The 23,218-nt window shown below is 40.2% G+C and overlaps 2 protein-coding genes and 1 long non-coding RNA gene across 10 annotated transcripts in view; 2 read left to right on the forward strand and 1 right to left on the reverse strand.

Annotated features, from left to right (window-relative positions):
* Positions 1-2,026: 2,026 nt before the first annotated feature.
* On the forward strand, positions 2,027-5,647 carry LOC143884647 (uncharacterized). Of its 8 annotated transcripts, XR_013253026.1 has the most exons (4): positions 2,072-2,289; positions 3,721-3,813; positions 3,907-5,248; positions 5,338-5,647. It is a non-coding gene; the product is annotated as an uncharacterized LOC143884647 (long non-coding RNA). The 8 variants fall into 8 exon arrangements; XR_013253022.1 differs by having other exon boundaries at positions 2,070-2,289; positions 3,721-5,248; XR_013253024.1 differs by having other exon boundaries at positions 2,077-3,813.
* A 1,886-nt stretch (positions 5,648-7,533) lies between these two features.
* LOC143884648 (arabinosyltransferase RRA3-like) lies at positions 7,534-12,011 on the forward strand. Its single transcript, XM_077388325.1, has 2 exons — positions 7,534-8,029; positions 10,384-12,011. Exons 1-2 carry the CDS (start codon positions 7,835-7,837, stop codon positions 11,494-11,496), a joined length of 1,308 nt encoding a protein of 435 aa, XP_077244440.1. The 5' UTR covers positions 7,534-7,834; the 3' UTR covers positions 11,497-12,011.
* Positions 12,012-15,463: 3,452 nt separating this feature from the next.
* LOC143884649 (protein CHROMATIN REMODELING 4-like) overlaps positions 15,464-23,218 on the reverse strand; it is a 30,236-nt gene continuing 22,481 nt past the window's right edge. Inside the window, exons 9-11 of the mRNA XM_077388326.1 lie at positions 18,639-18,712; positions 17,874-18,561; positions 15,464-17,747 (exon numbers count right to left, since the gene is read on the reverse strand). Coding sequence (XP_077244441.1) covers positions 15,687-17,747; positions 17,874-18,561; positions 18,639-18,712 — 2,823 coding nt within the window. The 3' untranslated portion in view covers positions 15,464-15,686. The remainder of the gene's footprint in view (positions 17,748-17,873; positions 18,562-18,638; positions 18,713-23,218) is intronic.

The following is a 23,218-nucleotide window of genomic DNA, read 5'->3' on the forward strand; positions in this document are numbered from 1 at the left end:
CGGCGGTGGTGTGGAGAAAAAAAAACTAGGGTTTCTTTTTGGTTTGTGATTTGTGATTTGCGAATATATATTTTGGTTTTTTAAGTTTTTAGTTTTAAGTTAAAACTTATAAGTTACAGGGGGTGAATTAAAATGGGAGAGGGGTGATTTTATCAAATGAGGAGTGGCAAAGGTGAGGGTCGGTTCTCAGTTCGGTTCTCGGTTCCGGCATCCCAAACCCAGAACCGAACCGATTTTCCGCCGGTTCCCAGATTTCTGAACCGGAACCGAACCATATACATATGGAACCGAACCGAACCGAACCATATGTGCCGGTTCGGTTCGGTTCCTCGGTTCGAACCGGAACCATGTCCACCTCTAGGGCCCATCATCTCCACCTAAATCCATGTATATGGACATATCGTAGGCCACCATTTTACACCCATGGTGGGCACACCATATCCACCTAAATCCATGCATCGAGTGGGCCCCTCCATTTTACACCATATTTTGATTGGGTGGGCCCCATCATTTTACCTCATATTTGGAGCCAACTATTTACATGTAGACCTAGCAAACGGGTGGGTCGGGCCGGGTCAACCCGCGGGTGATGCGGGTGCGGGTCACACGGGTTGGGTCAGGAGATGACCCGCATTTTTTGCGGGTCAGAATTTTGGTGACCCGTGTGGCCTGCGGGTGGGCCAGGTCAACCCGCGGGTCACCCGCAAATTCAAAACGTTGTTTATTTTGGAAAATGTTATCACTGGTTGTTGTACTTGTACATTGACAATGGCATATTTCGTTGTTCCGACAAGAAATCATTTCTCAACGTTGTGTTGCTTTTCAGAGAAATCACCTCAACCGTCGATGGTTTGTGATCGAATGCCTAAAATGCCAAGTCATCGATCCATGCCTAAAATTAGTCATGTCATCAATCCATTTGCACTCAAAACCCTAAAAATAAGCCAAGTAAAGCTGAGAAGAAACCCGGCCATGGAGGAGCCTAAAATGCGCGATCCATAATCATCTTTTCCTCCATGGGCGCCGAGAAGAAACCCATCCGGAGAAGAAGCTAAAGGCGGAGAAGAAGTCCAAATGCGGATTAAGAAGCGGTGGAGCCACCGGAGATAAGATAAGTAGAAGAACGTGGTGTGAAAAAGGGGATCTAAAGATTTGCTAGCGTCCTCTTTTCCTCCTCAAAATGTCTTCTGCGAAGGACGCTAGCAAATCCCACTACGAGCGGGTGCCCGCGGGTTGACCCGACCCGACCCGTGTTTTTGCGGGTTGGGTCATCCGCGGGTTAGTTTTGACGGGTCACTAAAACTCAGACCCGTGCCCTCAAATTTGCGCGTGGGTCGGGTCGACCCGCCAGCACAGGTCGCTTTTGCCAGGTCTATTTACAAGGGTGTGGCTCTTTGGCGTAAAGTCATGGGTTTGCTCTCCAGTGACAAGCGTTAGAATCCCCCTTGCTTACCCGATGCGCGTGGTTTCCGGGTGATTGCGCGCATCTGTAGAGAAATAGTCCTACCCCCGAAGGGGGTGGGGACACCCTTCGTTACCAAAAAAAAAAAACTATTTACAAGTTTTGATGGGGTGGGCCCTCTACTTTACTCGCATGCATCTAGGAGTTCAACTCGGGTCGGGTTGAGGCCAAGCCGACCCACGCAAGGAATCTTTTTTTCCACCCCGACGAGGCTCAATCTGACCCGACCCGACCAGAGTAGCCCTTTTTGGCAATCTGAACCCAACCCAACCCGAGTTCAACATGAGTTTTTAAGGTTACAAATAAATATTTGACAAAAAATATCGGGAAATGATATTTCCCCCTCCCCCCGTGCGCCCGCGCCCCAACAGTTTCTGTGTGAATGGTTCTCTGCTTGAGGATAAATTCACCCCTTTTAACCTTTTTCTTTCCTTTTAAAACTTAACGGATAACGTTATAGGTGGGATTTTATCCTTCGGAGGGGGGAAATATCATTCCCAAAATATCGAGTTTCACTCGGGTCGGGTTGCCCAAACCCTCAACCCGAACCCGACCCCGACCCAAACTCAACCCGGGTCAGAAAAACTCAACCAGACCCTACCTTTTTCTGGTTGAACCCGACCCGAGTTGCACCATGGCATGGGCTAAGACAGCTAGTAAGAGGATAAGACTGTAAAAGCCTAGAGATATGAAAGCTATTTAATACTTGTAACCCTAAAATCGTCCCTCATTCTCACCCAAAAACCCTAGGACTTGTAACCCTATATTCGCCACCGTATTAAAAGCCAAAGACGCTCTACAGGATTTTGGGAATTTTCACCTTGAAGGTAGGGTTTAGATTGCTTTTTCTGATTTAGCTTTTGTTGATTTTGATTTCTAGTCGTTTATGATTGCTGGTTTTCACATATATTTTGGTTTTGAATCTCGTCCAAACGTGGTTTCTATACTTTGATTGATTTTCTGATGTGGGTTTTCTGTGTAGAGCTTGGATTTTGTTTGTTTTCCCGCGGTTTTTTTTTTCCTGTGATTTTCTTTATTCGTTATGAAATGTGGGTTTTCTTAGATCATTTGAGTAATGTTTGTCTTGATAGATCTGGAGAGAAATCATTTGATGTTGTTTTGGGAGCTTTTTTAAAATGATTTTTCTTTTTCTTTGGGGATTGTAGATCAAAGAAATGGATGGATACAGTGAGAATGTTCCGTGCCCAGGGCATAATTCAATCTAACTTTGCCTGTTTCATTTGTCAAATTTGACCCAAATCTTAGCTGCAAAATCCCCCGATTACTTATTTGGTTTTTTCCTTTTCTGTTCTTTTGTGATCTTTGAAATAGGGGTGCAACTCGGGTCGGGTTGGGTCGGGTTGAGGCCACCTCAACCAACCATTTGCTCAACCCAACCCAAGTTCCAACCCGACCCAACCGGAGTTCAAGCTGACCCAACCTGATATTTTAAGCTTAAAAAATAAAAATTATTAAAAATGTCAGGTTCCTTTTACTTTCTTCATGAATTTTTTCTAGTTTGGGACAAAGGCTTTGTTGTGTTGAGTTGAGTTGAGTATTAAAAATGTCGGGTTGACTCGGGTCGGGTTGCCCAAGCCCTCAACCCAAATCCGACCTGAACTCGAACTCAACCCAACCCGACTTTTTTCCTGGTTGAACCCGTCGGGTTCAGGTTGAGCCCGCCCAAGTTGCACCCCTACTTTGAAAGGCCTTGGAAATATTAGTGGTGCAACTCGGGTCGGGTTCAACCCGAAAAAAAAGTCAGGTTGGGTTTGGTATCTTTCGGGTTGAGTTTGATTTCGGTTCGGGTTGAGGGCTCGGGCAACCTGACCCAAGTGAAATCCGACATTTTTTAAATTATTTTTTTAAATTTTAGTTTGTACATTTAAAGCTTAAAAATTCGGGTTGGGTAAGGTTGGAACTCGGGTCGGGTTCGGGTTGAACCTCATTAGGTTGGAACTCGGGTGTTCCGTTCGGGTTGAGTGAATGGTTCCTCAGGTTGGGTTCGGGTTGGCCTCAACCCGACCCGAGTTGCACACCTACATGGAATGGAGGGTGGGAATTGATAAAGCTGTGAGGGACATCAATAACTTCCTGGGCGGCCATTTCCCTCGTCTAGTGAGTGAAAGGGGACTGTCAAGATAATTCATAAAACCCTAATCTGTAGTTTAATTAATATTGTGTCTCTTGTTCTTATTATTTCACGATTCCATTTTTTACATCAGCCCTGATTTCAAATAGTCTAGAAAATTTTACAGTTGTAGATGACGATGAGTATATGGAGACATGTACCCATTGCCAACCTCTGTGAAGCATTCATAAGCAATGTTAGAGGCAATGGAAGCAATGATGTGTGTAAAACTTGTCACTCTTTTTTTGTTTTTGAATGGTAAAAACTTATCACTTCTTAAACTCTTTGTAGTACTTTTTTCTGATATTGATAGGTGTGTCATAACCGTTTGCTGAAATTGAAATGGAAGAGACTGCTCTGGATACCGTATCCGAGGAAAATTTATTCCTTCTCCACTTGTAACCATTCCTTCCCAAATGTTCTCTACATTCTCATTATCTCCAACATATAGATCCTCTAAATTTGGTAATACCCTATGCTGGACATCCGGCTTTTTCACTTTACCTTTTTCTATAGTAAGTGATTTTATGCAATATATGCTTAGTTAGTTATTATATCCCATTTATATTTCCTCCTACCAAAAGTTAATTATTTGCGTTGAATAACATCTCCTCAGCACATTTGGCCAAGTGTTCAACATCATCAACTAGCTCCACCACTCTTCCATATGATATTCGGAATCAACGAAAACTTCCTTTATATTACCCTGAAAATATGAAAAGTTGTGTCTTTTCAACCAAGCTAAATTTAAGTTATGATAAGCATGGCTAGTTACCCTGATTTCTAAATACGACAAGCACTATAAATGTCATAGCTCCTCCAACATGGTACTTCCCTCATCCAACTCCTCTTTTAGGTTCTATTCAACGTGTTTTTATATGGTGTAAGGCCTTACACCAATAGGGTAGAGGTACCAACCTTGATATTTGAACCAACAGTAGCTCACTTTTTGAGAAGCTGTTGTTGGATTAAATATCGAGGATGGTATCTCCAGCTAACAAGGGCCTTATTGTCGTAAGGCCTTACGCAATACAATGTCTCCTATTTAACATCGGGTATTACCAAGTCTAGAGGAATTATACCTTGAAGATATTAATAAATGTAGGGAACATTTTTGGAATGGAATGATCCCAAGTGGAGGAGGAAGAAGCTTTCCTAAATTAAGAAAGATCTTGATGTTGATGGATGGTAAGTATACCTTTACGGTTTTACCTATTTGGCCTAGGAATTGGATATGTTATTTGGACTCGATGTTTATTCTGTGTTTTGATCTTATGAGTACATTTGTTGTGTATTGGGGGCCCACCCGGAGGAATGGCTACTTGCGTTTTCAATATCAGTTGTGGCAATTGCATTTTCTCGGGCCCTTGGATTGGCAATGCCAACTGCTGTTTTGCCAGCAACAGGTGTAGGCGCTAAGCATGGAATCCTGATAAAGGGAGGAGATGCTTTGGAAAGGGCTCAAAGAATTCAGTAAGTGGTATTTTGACAAAACAGGTATGCTTACACAGGGGGAAGCAACAGTTACAGCTGCTAAGCTTACACAGGGGGAAGCAACAGTTACAGCTGCTAAAGTCTTCACAGGAATGGAGTTGGGAGACTTCCTAGCATTAGTTGATTTGGGAGACTTCCTCACTTTAGTTGCTTCTGCAGAGGTGATTTAAGACTATCATATGTTTTTTAGATTAGTATTTTGTTTCACTCGATGCAATTTTTTAACAGTGAACCTTGTTTTCTAGGACAGCGGTGAACATCTCTTGGCACGAACAATTATAGACTATGCATAGCAGTTTCATTGTTTTTTTGGTGGGCTGCCTAAAGCCAGGGATTCCCAGAACCACGGCAAAGAGGGTAAAATCTCTGGATGGCTTCTAGGTCTTTGGAATTTTCTGCCTTGCCTGGGAAAGGAGTGCAGTGCTTGATACACTGTGAAAAAGGGTTTTGGTGGGGTTTTAAGCTAAGAATTGTACAAATGTATTTTCCTGTGAAAAGAAAAAGCATGTTAACAATATGTTTCTCATTGGAGTATCATATTCACCTGTTTTTTTTGCTCATTACGGGGTACAATGATCTTTCTTTTCATGATTTCTTTGAGATGCTGCATGTAGCTTCCAGTTTTAATGCCTTTTTAAGGAATGCCTTTATGTGTTCCATACTTCCATGCAAAGTCTTTCAGTCATTAGCTGATTAATCATATATAGTTACTGTGTGACATCTGAGCCATGTTCGCAGTATCGTTTATACCAAATTTGACAGATCAGTAGCTTGGAAGTAGCATGGACAGTGGATTGACCAATGGAAATCTATCCACTTCACAGGGAACCATATGTAGGAACTCATTGGAAACCATTTTTAGGAACAACTGTCCTAAAGAAGCCCGAACTTGTGGTTCAACAGGGCTGATATTTTTGTTAGGAAATCTGAAGCTTCACTGATAACCTGTACATAATGTTGAAGAAACCCTTGCATGGCAACTGAATAGTCCATATCTTATCGAAGTATGCTACTTCTCATGTGTATCCTCGTAAGTGTAATATTATTCCAAATAATAGACTTGCCATTTAAATGAATTATGAGGCTGGATTATTGCATTTCATTAGGTAATACATTTAGCCGAGATGTTTTGATGAATATGCTCATTCTGACTTGCCAGCTAGAGTGTGTTTACAGATAGGAGAATATGTACTAGACAAACTTTGCCTCATGTGTGAAGCGCAGTCCTTGTTTTGATTCCTGATTCCTGATTCCTGATTAATAAAATGTTCCTTATAAAACAGGAGAGAAAAAAGAAAAAAAGTATTACTATTTAACTGATCACAAGTGTCTGATCGTCTTCTATCTATCAGTTTTAGATTGGCATTTGCCACCTTGGGTAGGTGGGGCCTGCAAGGCTTTCTCTTCTGCAAGTGTTGTATGCTCTTAACAAGATACAAAAACCTTAGGTTGACAACTATACTGGAGATTACTGTAGAATAGTGTGTTACTTCATATAAAGGAAATGAAAAAAAACTAGAGACAATGTAGACTTAATTAATTATGAGATATTGTTAGTTGTTTGGAGAATACTTATAAATAGGCCGTGAAATAATCAGTTTTGGAGTCAATAGGTAAGTCTATATAGATCCAAAACAAAGGGCCCCTTCTCTCTCTCTCTCTCTCTCTCTCTCTCTCTATATATATATATATATATATATATATATATATATATATATATATATATATATACTTGAATGAAGGGTTCAAATAATTCTAATCGTATACGTGTGTGGGGCCATCTCATTCTTTGCTAATTCTCCTTTTGAGAATTTATATGATGGGTGGCCGTGAAAACACGTGAAGTCTTGGAAAACAGGTATGGCCCACTTTTTTTTATGATCCAAACCGTTCATCTGGGTGGCCGTGAAAACACGTGAAGTCTTGGAAAACAGGTACGGCCCGCTTTTTTTTTTATGATCCAAACGGTTCATCTGTTTGGGCACAACGTAAATAGGTTGTGCCCCAAAAATCATTTCTATAGGATGATCCTAACCCTCCGATCTGTATTCTCCAAACAGATGAACGGTTTGGATCAACCTACTTTTTGAGACTTCACGTGTTTTCACGGCCACCCATCATATAAATTCTCCTTTTCAAGACCTGTGTTTTCTTTATAGTAGAGCCCACCGATCCGAAAAGTCATACCCGTGGGTCAGCTTGGACTTATCTTAGGATGTGAGGCGTATTTTGGTAATTTCAACTTGCCTTCGTTGTCACTGTTTTTGTCCAAACGGTAAATTAATCAACTGTAATAAAATAACATTAGAATAATGCAAGGGCAATCATAAATTCGAACCCCCTGTAGGATAATTCACACCTCGTTTCCATCAATTGATGTTAAAAAAACGATAATGTCTCCCACATACCCTCTTTTAAATTGGTGCGAATTATCCTACAGGGAGGTGCGAATTTATTATCCCCCTAAAGCAATTGTCTGAGATTCTTTCCTTCAAACTCCAAATCCAATCGTGTGATCTCTCTTCTCTCTCAATTTCTAGGGTTTCTTGCAAAATAAATCGATCTAGGGTTTCACCACCTGTTCCCTTAAAACCTCCATTTTTTTGCCAGAAACGGAAAGAAAAAGTCTTAATTCCTTGCAGTCAGCGTCTTGATCAAAACCTCCATTTTCTTTCCAGAAAAGGAAGCTCTCTCTCTCTCTCTCTCATTTTTATTCAGCTTCTGAAAAATCTGTGAGAATCGGAGGAATGGCAGGGCGTAGAGAGGGCGCATTCATGAGGAACAATGGACAATCATCAATTCGAGGATCTCGAATCGCTGTTGCAGTCGGAATCGGCATTTTACTCGGATGCGTTTTCGCATATCTCTATCCCAATGGATTCTTAAGTTCCAATCTCACTCAACGAGAAATTCACACCTCCTCCATATCCTCCTCTTTACGGGTACTTCTTCTTTATTTTCTAATGTTTCCTTCTTCTTTGTGTGTGTGTGTGTGTGTGTGTTGATTTCCTTAAATTTTTAGGCTTTAGGTTCAATTAAAGCTTCTTCGAGCTAAAGATTTCATTTTTATGTTCTTTGGCTCTCATCGGCGTTCTATAGTTGAGATCTTGTTGGCATCTTGATGGAAATTGTGATTTTTATTCTTTTTTGTTTTATTGGTTGCTCATTAAGTTATGATCAAGACTTTTTTCAAATTTTTGTGAGAATGATGGAGAAAACCTTAAAAAAAAAAAAAAAAAAACGAATAAAAAAGAAAGAAAATTCGTAGTTTTGATGCTTATGTTATGATCGTAATAGTTTCTATTGTTCTCCTTTTTGCAGTAATAATCTGAAAATTTTGAGGCTTTAGGCTTAAGTGAGGCTTCTCGGTTCTAAAAAATATCATATTTATGTTTTTTGGCTTTCGTGTGATTTCTAAAATTGAGAATTTGTTGGAATCTTGATGGAAATGGTAATTTTCATAGCTGTTTATGTTCTTGGCTGGTAAGAGGTTATTTGGATGGGCATAATTCATTTTAAGGAGTAAATTTATTTCTTCTGAAGATGATTTATGGTGAAATTTATTTACACTGTTTGGATGGCATCCAGAGTTTTTGACTGATCTAATTATTGTGTTTGGATGATATCTCTTCATTTGCCTGAACTAAATAAATGTCGCATGTCTGATTTTATCAGAGATACCTTATGGTTTAATTCACCAACTACACCTTCTCTATCTGAATTTTCAAAGACTGCTAAGTTCACAAGTTCATGATCCTGCTCTATCTGAATTTCCTATGACTGCTAAGTTGACAAGTTCTTGAAACTCAATACTATGCATAGTGATTTTCAAGTTGAGGTTGAGTTTTTACACAATGGCTAATACATTTTGATCACTCTGGACTACCATCATCAACAACTAGTTCAACCATTCATTCATATTATTTCTGTATTTTCAAATCAACTAGGCTATTTGATTGTCAGCTCAACCAGTTCAACCACGAATTCTTCATTTCCACCAATCTCATTGCCCTTCACATTCAAATTTCCCTTCTCTAGTCAGTGAAAAGGGAACCTGCTTCAACTTGGTGTCCATATAGGCCTCAGCTCCAGCTCCCATGCTGCAAAACCTCCTTATCATTGCTGGAATAAAAGTGAAAATGTCTGATTCATGATCATCGATGTTTTTAACACAGGGAGAAACAATGACTGCCAGATCTACCCATTTGTACCACCAAACATAGGTCACCTGAAATAGATTTCAGATGATGTTCCAAACTGCAGTAAATTATTTAGTTCATGGAGAATTTCAAGCTCAACTAATGAATACCACCAAATTAAACCAGATATAGTTTCATTGAACTGATTTAGGGTATGAAAAGACTAGCTTGCTAAAGAGATTACAAAACCAAGGAACAGGTGCAAAAAAATTGGAGCTCCTTATGTAGCTTCAAATGAAGCTACTAATAGAATAAAAAGGATGAAATAAACCATGAAAAGGATCAATGCCGAGCAGAGTGCGCCAAGGAGTCTATTATGAAGCCAACCAGGCCATCATTGAAGGGATTTACTAGTTAATTTTGCGGAAAGGCATTTCACAGCTGAACATTAAAAACCCGACAGACCCAACCGGAGAAACTATCTTAGGGAGGGTCGGGTTTGTGAATCTCAGGTTTTCCCATAGACTCAAACCGACCCACCCGAACCAACTTGCAACCCTACTTGGCGGTGAGCTTGACTTTTGAAAAGGGCGAGAAGCAGAGGTCGCTTGGGGCCGAAGAGAGGTAGCGTTGGGGGCTTTTAGTAGGTGATGGAGCTATGCGGAATAAATCGTATGGGAGAAAAAGGGCCCAATAAGGGCTGAAATCGATTTTCTGGGATAGTGTTTTCTCACCATCTATGGGATAGTGTAAATCAATAACTACTGTGTGCACTATGCATTCTTCCAAATACAGCGTTTGGTGTTTGCAACATCAAATTGAAGATTTATTTGCTTATTTTGCGCTATTTAAATTGAAGATTCCTTCACAAATGTTGCTCTACTTAGTAAATTCGATGTTTCACTACCCATATTCTGTTATTGCAATCTGAATCGAGTGTTCTGGAAGAATTTTTACCAGAAAGGCACGTCGGATGTTTAGGTTCATATTCTTGGTTCAGTTTTATTTATGAAAGTTGGCAAAAACTCTTTTCTCGTGGTTCTAATATGTGTACTTGTTGACTGTAGTTTGGATTAAATTGATATTTAAGTTCTTATGAATGGATTTTTAAAATTTTGTTGTGGTTGCATTCTTTTCTCCTGTCATTCTGTTACTAGAATTTGTCACCATGTGAATCGCCGGAGCGGATTAATATGTTGAAGTCAGAGTTAGTCTCATTGTCGGAAAAGAATGCGGAATTGAAAAAGCAGATGAGGGAACTGACCATGAAGCTTCAGTTGGCCGAACAAGGGAAGGATCAGGCACAAAAGCAATTTCTTGTGTTGGGAGAACAGCACAAAGCTGGGCCTTTCGGCACTGTTAAGGCTCTAAGAACCAATCCAACTGTCATTCCTGATGAATCTGTCAATCCAAGATTGGCAAAAGTACTTGAAACAGTGGCCGTACGTAAAGAGCTTATAGTGGCATTGGCAAATCGGAATGTGAAAGAAATGTTAGAGGTCTGGTTTAATAGCATCCAGAAAGTCGGCATACCCAATTATCTAGTTGTAGCATTGGATGACGATACAGCAAATTTCTGCAAGTCGAAACAAGTTCCGTTTTACAAAAGAGACCCTGATGAAGGTGTTGACTCCGTTGCGAGGACTGGCGGTAACCATGCCATTTCAGGGTTGAAGTTCCGTGTTTTGAGGGAGTTTTTACAGCTTGGTTATAGCATTCTTCTTTCGGATGTTGATATAGTGTATTTACAGAACCCATTTGACCATCTTTATAGGGATTCAGATGTGGAATCCATGACGGATGGTCACAATAACGTGACAGCTTATGGTTATAATGATGTTTTTGATGAACCTTCGATGGGTTGGGCCAGATATGCTCATACAATGCGGATATGGGTTTATAACTCTGGTTTCTTTTACATAAGGCCCACAATCCCGTCAATTGAACTTTTGGATCGTGTGACAGACCGGCTTTCAGGGGAGCCAAAACCGTGGGACCAGGCAGTCTTCAATGAGGAGCTCTTTTTTCCCTCCCACGCTGGATATGAAGGGCTTCATGCTTCCAAGAGAACTATGGATTTTTATCTATTTATGAACAGCAAAGTACTGTTCAAGACTGTCAGGAAAGATGATAACCTGAGAAAGTTAAAGCCAGTAATTGTTCATACTAATTACCATCCTGATAAGCTTCCAAGAATGAAAGCAATTGTCGAATTTTATGTTAATGGAAAACAAGACGCACTAAAATCTTTCCCAGATGGTTCTGAGTAGTAGCAGGTTCTGTTTCTGGGTGCTACAGGGATGTTAATGGAAAGGTTAACCCTTTACCAGATGGAGTGATCAAAGTTTCTGTTTCTGCATGCTACGGGGCCTTTACATTCTGCAGTCCCGAGAACTGATCCGGCTTTTTTACTCAGTGCTCTAAACAGACGAGTTCACCAGGTTTAACCTTTTGACATCTTTGTGAATTGTATCTTTATGTCTCCAACACACGTGTGGTTTCTTATGAATTGCTTTTGTCAGAATAACATGTGTACCACTCATGTTTTTTTAGCCAGACTATTGGCTTCTACTTGACAAGTTTTTGTGTTGTAGTTGATTCATTTTTATAAACTTTAGACTGCAGGTCACTGTTCCAAATAACTGTGTTTTCTTGTCAGTTTTTTGGTGTCCAAGACTGAGATGCCCTTGTGTTTCAGCAAGGTAACTCTACCCTATTCATTCTATGTAGGTACTGCTTGAACTCGTTTTATGTCATAGTATTTATCTTGATGTCTTTGGCTTAGTGTCACGATGTCCATTACTGGTGTGGCTTTTCTTGTAATTTAAAGCGTTTCTTAGAGACCAGATCAACTACTTGAATAACCTTCTGAGTTGACTTAACTCTATCAAGACTTGGGTTAACTGATATGGGTAACTTGGTTTATTTGAAACAAAAGAGAAATCTCTGGAACACTTGAAAACTTGGTTGAATACATAGAAATTGATCAAACACTACGGCAGTCGAGTAATTGGACACAAAAACTTGGAAAACTATACTGCAGCATATGCATATTAAACCTTAAAAACTAGACCTTTTTTGAGTTTCAAGCCTTCGTTTTAGCATCAACTCATCGGGGGTAATGATCTTGCAAAGTCTCAGTTAAAATTGAGAAAGAGCATCTCATAACCATGAATTATTGGAAATTTATACTTGAACTTGGATAGAGCTTGAAAACTTGGAAAATTATACTGCAGCATACGCATATTAAATCTGAAAAACTCGGCCGCTTGCCGCTTCCTCTACTAATATTTGAACTTGGATAGTGACCTCATGTTTTGAGTTTCAAGCCTTCATTTTAGCTTCCACTGATTGGGGTAATGATCTTGCAACCCATGAATTATTGGTTATTTTTCATATCCTACATAAATCTGTATCTAAACTTAGAGGAATGATAGAATGAAGGGTGCCCATGCAGAAGCCAGTTACAAGGGCGCCCTCATTGGTCCAAATCAAGAAAGTGCATTTATAAAGGCACAAAAAATATGGAAATGACGTGGACAACTATAGGAGCGCCTTTGTAACCGGTTTTCTACAAGGGCGCCCTTCAGTCTATCATTCCTCCTAAACTTGATATTTTGCTTTTCAATAATAACAAAAGCTTCATTAAAGAGAGTGAGGATATCAAAAGAGGAATGCGTTCCCCCACACAAAGACCAGCCCTATTTATTCCATCATTAGCTAATGAAAAAGCATTTTTTTTTAGATGAAAGTAACATTTTTTTTTTGGGAAATGATAAATGTGCCCCTTTTCATCACTTGGGACACCCAGCTGCACTGTACGTGGCAATCAGGTCACTTCATCCCTTCAAATGTGAAGTACATCAGCCGCTTTGCGGTCATAGATACACTGTAGCTGGGTGTCCCGAGTGATGAAAAGGGGCGCATTTATCATTTCCCTTTTTCTTTTCTTTTTTCAATAAAAGCAAGATTGTAGTACACGAGAAGGGTACAAGGCATCCCACACCTTTTTCATACGCGAGAATTGAGGTATTTTTGTGCATAAATCTCTTACCTCCGTGATGATATTTGCCAATTCCCACGGGTCCTATGATTCATTTTGAGCCCAAGCCCCAATGCATTTGACCTTCAATGATCAAAGGCCTCATTCGATGATTTATAAACCATCTAAGAGACTAAGACCCATAATAGGGCCAGCACCTCCGTTTCATTAGAGCCACAAACACCAGCCCGTCTGAGAAAAGACGCCATAGTGTTAATGAAAATGCTCTCTCTCTCTCTCTCTCTCTCTCAGGGAGGAACATTAATCCTTCTACAGAAATTATAAATATCTTCATTGACAACATGAGCTAATATCTAGTCTTACCAAGTTAAACATCCAAGAACAGTATTTGAGAACTCATCTTCACCCATGAACTAATTTGGATGCAGACGCATTGGCAAAACATGGCGCATACTATAGCGATCTTATTATTAGTGATAGTTACCCAATTGTTATAGTATTGTTTTTCCTTGTTTTTTTTTTTTCCAATGTTTGGTTTGGGACTTTGGGGGATAACAACTATCCCCACTGTGGACACCTTGTCTGTCATGCCATTTTTTTACTCTATCTTTTCCTTGCAATGGGATTACCATTTTAAAAAAATAAACGTGTCATTTGGAGAGAGAGAGAGAGAGAGAGATTGATAAAGATGGGTTTCCAAGTCTGTGGACATTATCATTTATCTTAGACAAGGTTAAAAAAATCACTACAACGACCCCTTTACTAGAGGCCCTTTCATATTTAAAGTGTTGCATGCTTCATAGAAGTGCAGCACCTACTAGGGTGTGACTATGAGTTACAAAATTATGGTATCCATAAGACATTTCCACCAACCCCTGATCGAAAATACGCACCCTCCTTGCATCTCACTTGTGTTGTAACAAATGATTGGATCTGAAACCTCTAGTTTAAGGACCACTTCGTTTTATATTTTGACAATCGATTATTGGACTCAGGTTGTCAAAATCTAAAACGAATAGGTCCTGACATTTCAGGGGTATGACAAAGATAAGGGGATACAAAGTCTAGAACGGGGGAGGTGGTTTGGAATTCTGATTGTTTCCATTTTCACTATCTAAACCAATCATTTGTTGGGTCCTAGATGTTGATAAGTCATGCCCCCTAAAATCTTCTTCATTGGATGATCCTAATCCTTCCATTTGTGGAAGTTTAAAATGAATTACACATAACAGAATCCCCATTGATCCAAGGGTTGGAATCATCCTATGGATAAGAGTTTTGGTGCTTGATCTATATACTTCAGGGGCCAAACAAATGAATGCTGTAGAACATCCAAATATGCACCACATTCTATATTTCTTTCATTTTTTTTGCTACACACGTATAAATTTTAGGCCCTGTTTGGATTGTTTCGACAATGCAGCACTTCCAGAATGTTTTTGTTTCCACAATTTAGAAGGAATTGATGTGGTTATTGGTTAGTTAAGAGGGGTATTATTATAAGCTTCACGTCTCTCTAGATAAAGTTACTCCTTTCTATGTGTAATCAAACAATGGAAAAGCAAGAAATTCTGGAGAAGTTTTTCTTTACTACCATTTTCATAAAATTCCTGCAATCCAAAACATGGAACCATCTTAGAACTTAATCTCAAGCGAAACGGATGTGTTTTGTTCTAACAGAGAAATCAACAAGAATGGTGCTCAAGAAAAGAAAACAGTGAGTTAAAGAGAAGCTCCAAATCATTGGCTAGTTCTGTACAAGTCTAGGAACTATGCTCACTGACTTTCCCAGTCAAGGAAGCTCATGCTAGAGTACAAAAACTATGATTTGGAACCGAGTCGATTCAGGCGAGACAATGATTGTTGCTGTCAATTTTCCATTAAGTTTGGAAAAGTAAAAGGAGTTTTTGATTGACACGGTAGAGGCGAAACAAATACTCAGACAAGAACTCAGCCAAAGTGAAACAGAGTAGACCCAGTGAGTCAATGATTGACTCTGGCAGCTTTTAAACAGTGGTTCAAGCAAACAAGTAAAAGATATGACACCTGTAATTGAGAACACACATAACAGAGATAACATGTTATCTAGTAACTACTCATTCCCAATTTTTTAGTGAAATGCCCCCTTCCCATTTTGTTTCTACTTTCTCATTAAAACAGTAACCCTTGGCCCTAATAAAAGAGAGAAGAGAAATACAAGACAGTTATTCCCATTACAGTATGAGAAACAGAAATGAAAACCAATAATTCCGCATATACTATTGTAAAAAAAAACTTCTACAATTGGTTGGAGATGAGAAAACAGATGATCAGGAAAAAAAAATACAAGAAAAATAATACCAACCAGGGTAAGAGTATAGTTCTTTCTCCTACAGAAGCTCTATATAATAAACGCCGCAATTATCCTATTGCTGCTAACTAAACAATCCATGAATCAAGTTTAATAAAGAATTGCTATTACTCATGTTCGCTTCGATGATGATCTGATATAGTCCCCTCTGAAGAAATTTCGTCTAATTCGGGGCAGCTGGCCCGACACGGATCCGACTGAGTCTTGGAAGAAGAATCCCCACTTTCTGCTTGATCCACACGGTCTTCAGGAAGTTTCCCCCAGCGACCCAGTAGTGAGCTCCTTGCCTTAAGTTTTCCACGTGCGCCTTTAGAATCCAGACTTACCCTTTCTCCAGCTGATTCAAGAGGGTCGAAAGCCTTTACCATACGCACTTCATTTCGGTTTAAACTCGAGCTTGGCATGCCATCATGTGGACCCGGAGCCACACAAGATGCTACCAGATGAAGAACTTCAGGAGATGGCGACAATGTCATGCTTGAGTTCTTGGGATTCGATGAGGAAGACGCATGGTTCGTTAAATTTAGATTCAGACAAGGGAGAGTAGAGTCAATCCAAGGGAGCCCCAACGAAGAAGAGGCCGCTGATGGTGGTGGGAGCATAGGAAATGGTGGTCCCGGTGGAATAGAGCTCGAAGCACCACTGTCACCTAGCATTTTACTCTGAATAATCTGGTGAGAAGTGAAAATGTCGGGTGTCGTTCTCCTGAGCTTACGTGACTTTCGCTTCCTCTTCTTAAGGCTCCTCCTTGGATCCTTTGGCTGAAATGGAGGGGGGGGCCGAGCCGTGAATGGAGGGATTGCCGGCTTCTCTTCTCCATAGAGCAAGCGAACAGAGTGAGCAATTGCTGAAACAGTTGGCGGCAAATCAGGCTCAGGTGGCCTTGTAGGGACACTAACAGCATCACGAAGCCAATGGGGAAGCTTGTTCAGTGTCAAACTACTACTCCCAGCAATGTCACCCTTCACTGGAGAATGGCTAGAACTCGGCTTTTTGTTGGGATTGGGAAGGATTCCAGTGCTGGATTCCCCACTATTTATATTATTATGGGAATCACGTAACCAATTCAGAGATCTATCCAAGAGATTTGGCAACTTGACGTATTTACTTGCACAGTGTTCATCCTCCTTTTGCTGTAAATCATAGCTGCTAGAGCAATTCAAATTTAGGGAACCCAAGCTACTGCCCGCTAAAGAATTGGGGATAAATGGCTGTTCCAAGTCCAAGGGTAAATGAGAACTTCCTGGCCTATTAGAAGGCCCTGCTTCCGAAGAAAAATTAGACCTAAACTTGTCAGATTTCCAAGCTGGAACAGGAGCATAATTCACATTTGTCGGACCTAAATGTTCAACTGGCTCAGCACGCGGGAGGCTGGATGTTAAATCTCCATGACCCAATTGAATGTCTGTCAAATGAGTGTGAAATCTAGGTGGAGCACACTGATCAGAACCAAGACCAGTAAGTCTACTTCCAAGCAAAGCCCGCGTCATCATTCCATCAGAGATGGCGGGAAATGATGTAGACTTTGTAGATTTTGGAGTTTTGAAAGCTTTCCCATCAAAAATCTTGAGTTGTTCCCGCTCCCACCTTTCCAACAAATCGTAAGCAGTTCTGTATTTTGAGAATTTCAGTTTGGTGTCTCTGAGCATTGCATCCCAATTACCCCGTCCATGCCTACGAACCCCAATCCAAAGGGCATCGAGCTCATCTTCTGACCACGGATCTACTTTTAATCTCTTTTTCAATACGTTGCTTGTTCCAGACCCAGTTCTCATCATTATGTTGTTGAGAACCTTTTTATGGTTCTCTGGTAATGAGGAATATGTAGCCTGCATCTGAGCCAGACCCAACATGTTAGGTACCTCTCTCGCCTGCTCATTTTGCTTTGGATTACCATTTATCTGCAGCCCTAAATTTGGCAAAAATGGCATTCCTGAAAGATCTTTAACAGATTCAATTGAAGTTTCACCTCTCATGCCCAATGATAAGCTTGGTAAGAGGTCCGGATAGGATTTGGGCACATTTTTAGCTTGAAGCGAGAATTTGGGTTTCAGTTTCTCATCAAGAACCAAGTTGGGTTGTTCCACTTTTTCCTGAAAAGCAGACATTACAGCACTAGAACTCTCCAAAGGACCAGGACACCGTCCTTGTGAGGTTGTGGGAGGACACTGCAAATCAGACACCAACTTATAACGTTTTTGTATAGAAGTTAGAAACAAAGCCATATTAAAAACTTGATAACAAGCCTACATTCCCACTTAACTACCAAAAGAATGGTGAATAAAAGAGCATACCGGATTAAAAGGAAAGGCGTCGATGGTTTTCTTTAAGCGACGATGCAAAATATCCAGTGAGGTTTCTGGCAATGTAGGTGTATCTGCCAGTGTCTCCCGACCTTTGAAGTTCTTGTCAATAGAAGGTCCAGCGACAGGGGCTATCCGGAATGGAAACTCTGATACCCCAATGGATGTTCTTTGCTCACAATTTGACCTTGGTAGGTTCAGAAAAGACTGAAAGTTCCTCGATGTTGACTCTTGTTGATTAGCCGTGGGAGCACATAGTCCCAAAACCGGTAATAGGTTGTTAGAAGACCCTGATGCCCCTGAACTTGTGGTTTGGAACTGGTGGCTTGGTAAGAGATTGTCCGAAGAAAGAGTAACAGGCCTAACAGAGAGATCCAGATTAAAGCTCCGAAAATTTTTGTAGCTGTGCCTTGAATTCTTGCCTAGCCTTGCAATCGAATGGCTCTTGCTCCTTGGTGCATCAGATGTCTGAGCTATGTTGTTATCCGCCAAATTGATTGCAGCCTGGTCTCTGCTAGGGTCAATGGATCTGATGAACTCTAGACCCTCCCCTTCTCTGATTGGGTTGCTAGGGAACTGGGGTCGTGACTCAGGTCTAAGATGGTTTTCAATGTAAGGAGACCCCTCAGTTATATGCCTCTGAACGAGTCGTTCTTTTTGCCTAGCACGGAGCTTAGCACTGTTCAAGGAAATGATTCAGAAACTGGACATATTAAAGAAGCACAACTAAAAGCATATAAAAGAGTTTCGACTTACAACTTTTCTTTTAGAGCTCGGCCTGCAGGTGTATATTCTGGTTGTGGTTCCGGCTCCTCTTCGTGACCAATCGGCTTTGACCCATCAGTTATAACAAAGAACAGTGAGCTGAATGGAATTTAAAGCAATAAAACCATATACTATATGTAGCATGAGTATGTGCATGCATGAATATGGAAGGTGACAGATGCTAGTGATAATTAAGGTAAACAAACCTGCAATGAAATAATGGCAGAAAATAGACCATGGAGTCCAGAAAATTGAAATGGATGTGCTTGTTGAGATTCCTAATTCTCTTAACTCAATTACAGTTTTTTTATTCTCTCAACTCAATTACAGTTTTTTTTTTCAAATAAGCTTGTTGCATTTAACCGTCTACACAGGGTAACTCAGAGAAGCATGTCCTGTTACTCTTCTGCACCAGGATTTGAAGCTGACAAGAGTTGAAATTCCTTCCTGTACACCTAGTCGTGAATACTTGGCAATGGATACCCAAGTGATGTCCAAGACATAGTAAAAGCATTGGAGAAAAGACAGTTACGGAAAATCCACCGAAACAAGTAATTTCAATTAGAAGACCTGCAATGTAAAGGTTTGAAGATCATATCCTGCAATGGTTAAGGGGGGCTGGCAGAAGTGCAGGCAATATGTGACAAGGAAGACGCAGCAACTATAGACAGGGCCACAATTGTATTTATTAGGGTGGGGTCCAATTACAAAAAAAATACATGCATGGGGGTCCAATACAAGTCAGGCCGACTTATGATCGGTATCATTAGGCCACGAGCCGAAAATCATCCTAACTCAGCATTCAAACTAGCAACAAAAGTGACGGAGCTCTGATGGTAGAAGATGATACTCCAGTAGAACTACACATCTCGACTCTATCAGGACTCTATCAGACTAATAATAAATGAAAGAAAATGCAGGAGTTGATCCCAAATTCCCAACAGAGAAAATCAGTACAGTGCTCAGAAAACAGCAATATTCATCAGAGTAATAAGAATAAAAGCAGCTAAATTGCCATCCGCTAATCTACTGTGAACCATTAACCTGAACAGGAAAAACCCATGATCCACTCCATATTTGCCAATGAATCTTAAACCCTTTAAAATAAACCATAATTTCTCTCTAATAGGGAAGGGGATGATATGAGACCTGATGCATAATCCACACCTCCAACCTTCTCTCATGTGTATCAGCAATGCCATTTGTGCCCCAGGGAATATGATTGGATGTTGAATATAGTTCTTTCCTTGGGTAAGCTATTTTAAGCAGCTAGCTTCCAAGGCCCCGACTTTGCCCCCTATGCCTATGAAATTGCATTGGAGGAGTCACCTTCTACTGTGAGATTACCAGAAAGATTTCTGGGAAGATACAAAGGCCGATAAGAAGATCTCAGCCAATCGGCCCAGAGAAGACCTAGAAACCCCTCCGTTGCCCAATGGACACAGGTTGCGTCATAAGTTCCTATCAAAGTTTAGTTTGATGACATTGATGGGAGGTGGATTCCATCTTGTTGCTAATTTATACTTAACTACACTTCAATCTTGTAATCATTTTAAAGTCACAGAAAACATCATTTGATTGACTAGGACTTAAAATTCCGATCATAGGACCGCAACTTGACGATGCCAGCCTTGATATCCAAGAAAATCAATCCCACTTGCTAAGATGACCCTTTCAAAAACTTATCTAATCCTTCCATTCCCAATACCGCACATGACAGCATAATGTGGAATCGGCCACATTATTTTTCCTTTACTTCCAAAAGGGCCTCCCACCCATCCCATGACAAGTTTATTCACCGCCTTTAGAAGCACCCATTGGATATCGAAAAACCGAAATATTATGGACCAAATGAGGAAGGCAACTTATAGTGATTGAATGCATGGTTTGCTGACACTTCTTCCTTCAAGCAAGGGACACATCCACTAGTAAGTCGGAAGCATTAATCCTTGAGTATGTCGCATGTATTGAGGTTACTTTGATTGATGTCCAACAAAAGGATTCAAATATCGGTCGTATGGTACTCCCCAAATGCAACTTGATGCTGATGCTGCTCCTCTGTTGGATATGAATGTGAAATGTGGATCTAACTGAGAAGAATCCGTAGGTTCACATATCCAAACACCATATGAATTTCTCCAAAGACTACACTCAATGCAACATCTTGATGGGGCATAGTATAGCCGAAGCCAGTGTATTGTAGAAAAGGATATACCCGGTAAATATCATGGTATGCCTCTAATAGTATTATTAGTTAACATCCAGAAATGGGATCGGGTGCATACAGTGAAAGTTGTTTGAACTTCGACGCACTAGAAAGGCAATAAAATGTCTCTCCTAGGAAGGTTAATTCATGTAATGTAAACAAGTGAGTTGTTTCCCATTTACTTAAGGATGTCAGGCCAAGAACTGATGCAAAGAATAAATGGGAAAGTGAGGGGGAATATAACATTAAAGTTGGATATGGAAAAGGCCTATGATAGGCTAAATTGGAACTTTATGCAGAAGGTTATAGAAAGATTTGGGATCAATGTGAATTGTAAAAGAATGGTGATGAAAGCTACTCAAAGCTTATGGTACTTGATTATCATAAATGGATTACCTCGAGGCTATTTTAAGTGGATAGGTGTAGTACTCAGAAAACATAGAGAAGCGATTTTGCTCACTTTTCCTGGCTAATTAAACGGAAAATATTTAGATGTTCTCTTGCTCCATGCAGACCACAGAACCATAGTAATTTGTCAGATTTCTCCGTCTTTGTTACAAGTAAAAGGAAGTACCGATGGATTACACAGAAATACTATCTCTTTCCAACTAGACTAAAGGTTAATACATATACGGACCTGGAGGCCATATGGACCTGGAAACAAAGACCACCCTCTAAGTAAGATATTTATATTTTAGATACTTGCAAAAAAAAAGTAGCTAGTACAGTCAAATAAAGCTGGTCATAATTGACTGCCTTAGGTAGCAAGCTGCATTCTTTGATTGATTAGCCTTGCCAAATGGAATCTTCAACCAGGACCATTTGGTGAAGAGACAACATCCTCTCGGTTAAATCATTGCAAATTGTGGCATGATGTGAAGGATCCTCTGGTCCTGACAACTATCATATGTTCATCACCTCAAAAGGCTTGGAATTTTCTTCTTTAGCTATTTTGCACTGGCAGTTTGATGAATTGGGAAAAGAGAAATCTATTAAGACAAAGAAAAGTGATAGAGAAAAGACACACTAGAAAGTGTTTGCCATTTTAAGTAGCCATGCTAACAACCTTTTATTGGAACGATGGCATTACTTTATTAAATTAAAAAACACCATTACAGGAACGAGCAGTTACCATAAGTAAAGTACAATACAAGGGGTTATCACTTACAACTAGCCAGAGATAATTCTGTTCTAAGCACTTACTGTCCCTAGGATCTCCAAAATAACCTCCGCTAACTTTCTTGATCCATCCGTCAATCCTTTTGCCCATGTAATTGCATTTGAGGAATAGCCTTCTACTATCAATTGACCTGATGCTGAGAATATTCTCAGCTCACATAGCAGCGCCCTTGCTTCTGCTTCATTAGATTAGAAAAAACACACAAGACCGGAAAATGCCCTGATGATTCCCCCGAAGAAAACAACCCCAATACCCGCCATCCCTGGTTTACCCACCGCACTTCTATAAAAGTTCGGTTTTATCTATCGGATTGTGGGGGCTCCCATTTAGGCTTCACCTTATTGTAGATACCTTTCTCCGAAATTACTGTCCTCCAATGCCTTATAATTTCTGACAAGTATAGAATTACAGCTTCTTGCCAGCTTTTGACTAAACAATTAGGTCCATCTTATATCCAAAAACATACACACCACGGAGTTCTGCTTTTCTCATAAAAAATCTAGTTTTTCCTTTCCATCCATGTATTCCAAATAATGGCATAAGGCACCAACTTCCAAAGTGTTTTCCCAGATCCACAAAAAAGGATTTATTCCCCAATTAAGAAAAACATTTGTTAAGTTTCCGTGAAACACCCACTTAATCCCAATCTATCAGCCATGCCAGCAACCTATCAGCCACACAAGCAGCATAGATCAAGTTGCCCTCCAACAAGAAGAAAGAGCAAGGATAACAGCCCATATAAATTGATGGAAATGGGATACCCAAATTAGAAACCTACTCAAAGCCTCACCCACTATAGAGGGGGTAATGGTGCAAGGGTCAAGGTACCTCAGACTCCAAGGCTCTGAAAGAAGCCCACTAGGCACCCATCATCAAATAGGAACAGATAAGAAACTCCCATATTCTCCAATTTTTCTCAAGTTCCATCCCTGTGATCAAATAATCCAGAAAGCCTCTATCCACATGACCCTGGTCCACTTTCTGTTGTCCACTTCCCATAATGATCATGCTCTCCCCTTCTATATTTCTATCCAGACATATGTTAGAATTAAGAACTCCATACAGGATATATCGGCCATCCACAAAGGCTCCATGAAATGATGAAATAACCTTTTTTTAAATGATGACATAACCTTTCGAACAATTATTAAGAAGATTTGAACACAAGCAAAAAAAAGGAGTGAT

The sequence above is a fragment of the Tasmannia lanceolata genome, unplaced genomic scaffold, assembly GCF_043159265.1.
Source record: "Tasmannia lanceolata isolate RefF3 unplaced genomic scaffold, GAP_Taslan_0.1 ptg000008l, whole genome shotgun sequence".
NCBI lineage: Eukaryota > Viridiplantae > Streptophyta > Magnoliopsida > Canellales > Winteraceae > Tasmannia > Tasmannia lanceolata.